Raw genomic sequence first — 8,835 nt, forward strand, 5'->3', positions numbered from 1 at the left:
CAGACTATTACATTTAGCCCATGGTTTGTTTTGGAATCATTTCTCATTTGTCCATTAGTCTTTATCCATGTCGTATTGAATTGTTACCTTTATATAAAATTATATCACAATATGGCTATCATTGTATCTCACCTATGGATTTTTACCACCTATTTCTGCACATCTGTAAATTTAGAAGTTGACGGTCGACAGGCTCCGACTTTATGCAAATGTCACTACAAAGCCCTTCCCTGGTGTAGACCAGTGCGTCTGAATGTGTAAGGACTACACATGTGTAAGGACTACGTCTCTCCCCTAGTTCCGAGGAGTGTCAGCCGGACTGACGCGGGAGCAGGGCTTAAGGTAAGTATTGTTTTTTTTCTTTCTTTTCATGTAAATGGCTTCACCACAGGGGGCACTACTACAGGGGCACTAGTACAGGGGGCACTACTTCTGGGGGCATTACTGCTGGGGCACTACTACAGAGGGCATTACTATTTGGGGCACTACCACAGGGGGCGTTACTACTGGGGGCACTACTACTGGGGGCATGACTACTGGGAAGACTACTAATGGGGGCATTGCATATGGGGCACTGCATAAGGGGCACCACTCCTAGGGGCGCTACTACTGGGGGCACTTCATAAAGGGTACCACTACTGTGGGCTCTGCTTAAGAGGCACTACCACTGTGGGCACTGACACTACTAGGGGCACTGCACAAGGGGCACCACTACTGGGGGCACTGCATAAGGGGCACTACCACTACTGGGGACACTGCATAAGGGGCACCACTACTGGGGGCATTGCATAAGGGGAACTACTGCTGTGGGCATTGTATAAGAGGCACTACTACTGTGGGCATTATGGGCCTGATTCAGACCCACTTGCGAGCGGCTGTCCCAAGGGAACGCCTACCGTCAGAAGCCGGCCCCACTGACATCACTAGTGATGTCAGTGGGAGTGATTTTGGCTCTGATTGAGCCAAAATCACTCCTGGCTTGCGGTTGAGAAACTCAACCGCAGGCTTCTGCTCGCACTGGCGATGGTCGCGATGGTCAAGACCATCGCGACCATCATCCTGCACGTTCGTATAGGCTGTGGGTGGTGACCCACAGCTATATGAGCGTCCAGGAGGACGCTCCATATTTATGGAGGTGGGCCCTGATTCAGAGTAAGCGCTCTGGTCAGAGCGTCCGGCTCTGAATCAGGGCCAATGTGTATTAGGGGCACTACTGTGGGCATTGTGTAAAAGGGGCACTGCTGTGTGTCATAACATGAATAAGGGACACTACTATGTGGTGTAATGTGAATCAGGGGCACTATGTACAGTGTAATGTGGATACGACTGCGCAACTGGTGAGTGATATTTCATGTGGGTGCCTATATGTGTTTTTCTTTTCCTGTGGGTGTTTGTTGCCCAAGGGCCTTCACAGACCTTAATCCGGCCATGGTCAGTGTCCATAGATGCTGAAATACTGATTAGTGCATCTTTAGACACTACTATCGGTTGCACCAGTAGGTGCAATTTCTCTGTCCGAGTCAGATTTTAACCATTTTACAGAAAAAAAGATTTCTCCCCTTTTACAAGAGTGTATCAGTTTTGAGCGACTGTCTAAGAGATGCTTAGATCAAAAGTTACTACTTGGCATAGACAAAGTGACAATCTCCGTTTCTATTAAAGTGTCTTATTCCTGAAGTCTGGAACAGTGTCTTTAGAACATTAAGGTCATATGGGCTGTTTTAAAGAACATTTTATTATCACAATGGACAGTTAGTAACGATGGCAATCTCAGAGTATTACACCAGTCACAGATCAAACGAAAGGAGGCAATTTAATTTGGCAACAGGAGCAAGAACAGAAATTGGCATCTCTATGAGCAGGATTTAATTTGCTGGTAGCAACTCTTTGAACTGCTTTATAATTTGTAGCTAAAATACAGTACAAGCAACTTAAAAATTTTAAATATGTATTATGTGTTTCTGTGTGAGTATCTGTAAAACAATAACAGTAAAAAGTAACAAATATGCAGCATAAAGGTTTCCTGAATGTAAATAATTGTCTTTACTCCACTTTTCTACAGATTAAAAGTGTCCATACACGGAGCAATAAAGCAGCCGATCTGACGGTTTGGTACAATTTGGCTGCCCTATGGTACCGTGTATGGGCATAATATCGGATAGAGCGCGCACCCTTGGGGTTGTACATCGCACCCCCAGAGATTACTGCAGGTTCAGTTGATCTGGGGATGCGATGAGCAATTCCATGCAGCGCTATGCGGGTGGGGGAGCCGGCATATCGGGCGGTTAGCCACCTGATCGCTCCGTGTGTGGGGACCATCCGATATGTCGGACGTCAGATCCCCCGTCGCGTCGCACAGTGCATATCGCACCATGTATGGGCGGCTTAAGACAAGGGCATGCTTCCAATGATACAGCAGTCTCCTGCTAGTGACAGATGAGTGATTTGAAAGCCATTTTAGCCCAAAACAACTTGCACTTACATGGAACCTTCTGGTAATGAAAATCCCATTGGGGTTTCATTTTGCATCTATCGGCCGCTCCGCATGCTCTAAAGAGCAAGAGAACCTCTGTAGTAGTGGGTCCGATATTGCCAGTGACCCTTAACTCCAAGCCATCTGTAGTTCTGGTCATTAGCTTCAGACAACAAGTTGTTGTGAGAGTTAAATATAGGGAGTTTAAAATGTACCGCTGCAATAGTATCAATGTGTAAATCTAATAATAATAACTTGGATGCTATGGACAGAGCAAGTTGAAAGCTCCAAGTTCATATCGAGATTTTAATTGGGATCCCCTGAAACATATGTGGAAGACGCAATAGCACTACCCAATGAAATCAATCAGTTTACTCAGGCTTATAGTTGCCTGTCATTGAGCACACAAAATTGGTCTGTAGTCATTATGTCGACATTCAGAAAATCGATACCAGAATGCCGACATGGTCTCAATGTTCACATTCGGAATGTAGACAAGGCCAAAATGTTGACAGTGAAAATGTTGACAGTGCTTGTCAGTGATAGGTTTAAGGTTAGATATAGAATTAGGCTGCGGTAAGGGTTAGGTTTAGGGTAAGGGTTGTTATAGGAGTGCTCTGAGCAGCCTCTCTTCCCTTTAGCCTTTCAGCTGCCGGGCACAAGGGGGCAACATTACTAAAAATCGTGTTGGTCCGAGATTGCATTTTACGGGTGTGTTTGTCCATTTTTTTAAACTTGCAAATTTACTAAAGGCAAACTCTGGTGAGAATCATGAAACTCTCTGCAAAACTCAGGTGAAAACACAAATAGACATAAATGTGCAGAGCCGTAACTAGACTTTTTGGTGCACTGTGCCAAAAAGAGCATGGGCGCCTCCCTGTTTTTTAAATAGGGACATAACGCACTCAAAAAAAAGGGTAATGACCTCATGGGGAAGGGCCAGGGAATAGATAGGGGAGGTCAGGAGATGCTGGGGATGAAATAAGAGGAGGCTACAAGTGTGAATGATAATAAACAGAAAATTGACAGGCCCACACAGCACCCCTTGCTCTGTGGTGCCCTGTGCCATGGCACTGGTCACAATACCCTAGTTACAGCCTTGCAAAATGCACTAGTACATCGGTCAAACTCGCAGGTACTTTCCATAGACAGGAATACAACACAGGAATTTACCATGAATCGGGATTATAATCACAGGTGTAATTTAAGTATACTCGGTCCAAAATAGAAGTTTTAAATAGACTACCCCCTGAGTTTTGTGTTTAGTAGAATCATGCACAGATCAGTGTGATCCATAACCCTGTGTCCTATGCTACCTGTGCCTACCTTGTTAATAAACCAAATACCTGGTTAAGTTGTCTGCTATGTGCACCAACCTCCATTCACACAACCACTGCGCACCCAGCACCACCGTATACTCTGCCAATAAGGGTTAGACTGTGGTTAGGGTAAGGTTGGAGCTCAAACACTGTAAAAACACTACGTCGACATGCCAACTGTCGACATGCACAATCTTGACATGATGACCAGATCGACGTTATGATCATAGCTAATGCAAGCAAGCAGAGTGACCCTACAGTTAGCTGTCTTGTCGCCCACTCAACCCATAACTTGTACTACTATATATTAAAAAAAGGCTTGTTGAAGCAAATGGCATTCATACTGGGTATCTGAGGGGTCTATGCACTAAGCCTTCGTGAGACATAAAGTGAATGGAGATAAAGTACCTACCAATCAGCTCCTACCTGTCATTTTTTTAACACAGCCTGTAAGATGACAGTTAGGAGCTGGTTGGTACTTTATCTCTCTCCAAGGCTTAGTATATAGACCCCTCTGTTGTCGGACGTCTTTTTCTCAACCTCGGTCCTCAAGCACACTAACAATCCAGGGGTCAAATTTACTAAAGTGAGAGTTTTTAGAAGTGGAGATGTTGCCCATAGCAACCAATCAGATTATAGCTATTCTTCTAGAAGGTGCTAGTTAATGTTAAGTAGAATCTGATTGTTGCTATGATCAACATCTCCACTTCTAAAAACTCTCACTTTATTAAATATACTCACAGGTTTTAGTGATATCCGTGCTTGAGCACAGATGGATAAATCAAAATAACTAAGGTATTAATTAACACATCGGTTCTTAAGTATGGCTATCCTTAAAACCTGGACTGTTAGTGTGCCTTGAGGACCGTTGTTGGGAACCCCTGCTCTAGTAGTTGAGAAATGGCGACGTTACAATGTCTAAATTGATTGCAAGTCTCCATTAACAGTATACAGATTTTTAGATCGTTCTTTTATTCCTTGTTTCATGAATGCTAGAAAACTCTACATTATATCAATTGGTATCAATTGGTAACATCCATGACCAATCGTAGGCTGGCCATCAACTTCTAACTTGTTTTGCCTCTAACTATGGCTCCACTGCGGTTTTGGCTACAGTACAATATGTACCCGGTACAGTAGATATTATTGCTTTTAAATCCAGCAAGCATGAATTCAAGAATACTGGAATGAAATGGAGTAGAAGAGCTGGAACTGCGTGACGGAACATTTATTTTTCTTGAAATAAGAAATCTTCTCTTTCGAGTGCCTCATAACATGGTTAGCAAGTTTACAGCTCACTCATCTTTTTCAGCATTGGCTTTCTTTCTGAAATCAGCTCAAAGGGAGCTAGAAGCAGAAAATGATGATATCCAGGGCATTTAAAGATCCAGTGGCTTCCAGCAAAATCTTGAAATATAATGTTCTTTAGTACACGAATGCAGCAGCTCAGTCATCCATTTGTTTTATCTGTGAGCACACATGCGTCCTTGCATAACAATTTTAATAGTACTTGCTTGTAAAAGATACATTAGTAAACTGAAAGCAAAACACACACACCAATATTACCATAGATAATATTGTATAAATTACCCCAGTGACCCTTTATATGGTAACAGTATTATTATTTCAAAATAGCATAGTTTTTGTTCAGTTCCATATACTGTATCCATGTCACCATTTGGTCATTTCCAAAATGGCTGCTGAGAGTATCGTCTCACTATGCATAATTCAATATGCCCATCTTAATCTCTCATATAATCAGTCCATACACACTATTAGGGGTAAATGTACTACCTATTATCTTCTAGAAGGTGCTAGTTAAATGTTAAGTAGAATCTCATTGGTTGCTATGGGCAACATCTCCACTTCTAGAAACTCTCACTTTACTAAATTTACCCCTTAGACTTCTTGTTAATAGTGGTGGTTAGTCCCCATATTATCCATCTTATCTACATATATATTCAACTCCCACACATTTTCAGACTCTTGTTGGAGTTTTCATTAAAATGATTTAGCCTGTCTATTCTATTATGGCTGCTTCCAAAGAGACTTCAAGAAAATGGCACAGGCTATTCCTGATTTAACCGAATCACTTTCGGCCACGTGACGGGTAAACCCTGTGACTAAACAAATATCCTGCTGAACATTGTTTATACATTACTGCAATAAACATATTTTCTTTTAGCTTTTGTCTTCAAATGCTTTTGCTCTGTTACCGATACCCTGAGATGGCGTTAGCAGAACAGGTATTGTGGTGGTAGAAGTTAGGTAAAACAACTTGATAATTAGATTTTCCCCATGCATGGGGTATCCATCACTGTTGTCACATAATGCTAGCATGGTTATATATATCTTTTGATAGGGCAATATGACCATTGGGGAAAAAGACTGTTTTCATTGGTAATAAGATTATTCCCCCTTTGATAAATAAAACATTTTTTATTATACACCTCTGTCAAGCTTTTTCAAGTAAGGTAGCAATCTGGGCCTCCTGTTTGGGGAGAATATTCTCCAGAATTCCTGATATTACATTTTGCCATACAAATAGGAGTCCCTGGAACTGAATACCCTCCATAAACTGCATTGTAGTCCTCCATTTAGAAAGCTGAGCTCAACAAAGTGGCAATGAAAGTCTGTGTAGAGTAGACCAACCATTCAGCCATTGTGTGTCTGTGTATAGATTAGAGCACGGGGCGGTGTTATCTCCTGACTGAGTTAATGAAATGTTATTGTACATCAAATAATGTGGTTTTGGAGCAGAGTTGACAGAGAGAGGACATTTTAGGGCATATGTATCTAAGCCTGATGAGAGATAAAATTGTGAGATATATATCACCAACCAATCAGCTTCTAACTTACATTTTGCAGGCTGTGTTTAAGAAATTATAGTTTGGAGCTGATTGGTTGGTGATATATATTTCACAATTTTATCTCACATCAAGCTTTGATACATATGCCCCTTAATCTGTTGCAAGATATCAAAACAAATACATCCAAATCACCATGGTGCCCATGTTCCTCTTCCTCCCCCAAGACTGGTACAGTATCTACAGGCAGGTCAGGACTGCGGGGAAGGGAGGTCTACAGGTCCCCGGTGGTACCAGTGCTACACTATAATAATATCTTGATACACTGGTATATCAGTTATCATGTGCTGTACAGCTCACCACAATACAGTGCCAGAGAATCCGTTTTTTTCTCTCACCCTGTAATTATGCCTTAGAAAGCAACCAGTTATTACAGCGAAGAGGAACGTCTACTGTCAGCATCAGTTCCTATTCTCTCCTGAAGGTTTCATGATCCAATAAATAAATCCTGTTTCTTCTTCAGGTTAGGCTTCCTGTAATGTATATGAATGAACGTGTTTGGCTCGTTATAAATAAATCAGAACCTTAATGACCTCATCAGAAAACCGTATGTGCTCTAGATCCCCTGATACGATCTCACTAGGTGTAACGTTATGGATTGCACTCCAAACATTGCTGTATGTCCACCACGATTAACACATGGCAGATTATTTAGCAAGCACCCATTTGAAGAACCCTTTACTAAGGGACCAAATGGGATGCAGAAGGCAATTGGGGAAAATACTGACATAATTTTTTTTTTTACTTTAGGACTTTTTTCTAACAATTTAAATAAATGTGGCACTGATACACAAAATATAAAATACAAGGACAACTGATATTTAATTGTTGATGTTTCGGCAATACATAACCTAAGCTTTATCATTAACTCATATTACACTACTGTTGATTTTACTCCTACCTTATACAGTACACAAAACAATACACACTAAATGGTAAATGACACTAGTGGATCGTGTGCCTGATATACATGCCATAAAATGTACTGATAAAATACTTTAAAATAAAGTATTATTTACTAACATGTAAACAGCATTTTTCTGAAGTAATGTGTTCTGGCTGGAAAAAAACCCCATAGATAGACTTTGTCGTAATCTTATTATTGTTATATGTATGTTTTATTGTATTTTAAAATAGGGATTTTAAATACATAGTGAAAAGCTCTGTTTTATGTTACAATGAATGGGTGACAGATGTTTCCTCCATTTCTGCGTATAGCATAAAACAAAAAGTCTTCAGTGTTTTTCCCATGTAGAAATAATGCATTGCACAGTGGGTTCATGAAACATGATCTCACAAAAGTGTGATTTGCATTCTGCTCATGTAACTGCCACCTACAGGTGCTTAGATCTGTATTATGCTAATTCAGACTCCTGTCATATGCTAATGATATGTATATTGGTGCTTAGTTTATGATACTGGTGTGTGGTTATGTTGTGAAGCATTGCTTAGCCGAGCGCTGTGTCCTATCAGTTGGAAAAGTGATATACAATATAGATAGAAGTTGTGAAACTATAAAGCAACTACAAGTACAAAACCCCCCCACAAACTTTTACATAACAAGAACAAACTTTTACATAACAACATTCTGTGAATAAGATTGTATTTCATTTACATTAACACTTATATCCATACTCTTGTCATGAAGTCTATATTTATATCATTGCAAACTGTAAATGTGAACTAAATATCAGTGTGCAAATGAAGACACAAACATTACAGTATAAGCTAATAAAATCACATTTATATGCATCTGATAATGTAGATTAGAACATCTTTAGGTGGTACTTACAGGTCCAATCCATGTGGACTGTGCCCTGCTGTCGGTCCTGGACACAGTAGGCTCGCCCCACTGCAGTTACAAAAGTCACAAGCATTAGTTGACTCTGTGTGTGAACAGACTGGGTTCAGGTAAGGCAGATAGAGCAGAAGGTAATACAGAATCAGGGTCTCCATGGCGAGTCCTAAAGAGATTAGAAGCAGTGCTATTTTAATTCCATTTTTCTTTTGCCATGTCCTTTAACTTTTTGTTTGAAGTGAATTACAGCTGGGAGATGGAACAGTTTGTATTCCATGCAGGCAACGTGTTCCTATTTTTAGGCTGCCTTTATACTGACTAACCGTGAGTCGTTGTCAGGGCTCCTCCTGTCTTTAACTTTGGAAAATTAAAATTTCA

General features: G+C 40.8%; 1 protein-coding gene across 1 annotated transcript in view; it reads right to left on the reverse strand.

Moving 5' to 3' along the window:
* The window catches only part of LOC148501292 (lutropin-choriogonadotropic hormone receptor-like), a 216,859-nt gene extending 208,244 nt beyond the window's left edge, over window positions 1-8,615 (reverse strand). Inside the window, exon 1 of the mRNA XM_088450689.1 lies at window positions 8,452-8,615. Within this exon, the coding sequence (XP_088306815.1) occupies window positions 8,452-8,615 (164 nt within the window). The remainder of the gene's footprint in view (window positions 1-8,451) is intronic.
* Between the last annotated feature and the right edge of the window lie 220 nt (window positions 8,616-8,835).

This window comes from Taudactylus pleione, unplaced genomic scaffold (genome assembly GCF_031769625.1).
Source record: "Taudactylus pleione unplaced genomic scaffold, aTauple2 ptg000522l, whole genome shotgun sequence".
NCBI classification, from domain to species: domain Eukaryota; kingdom Metazoa; phylum Chordata; class Amphibia; order Anura; family Myobatrachidae; genus Taudactylus; species Taudactylus pleione.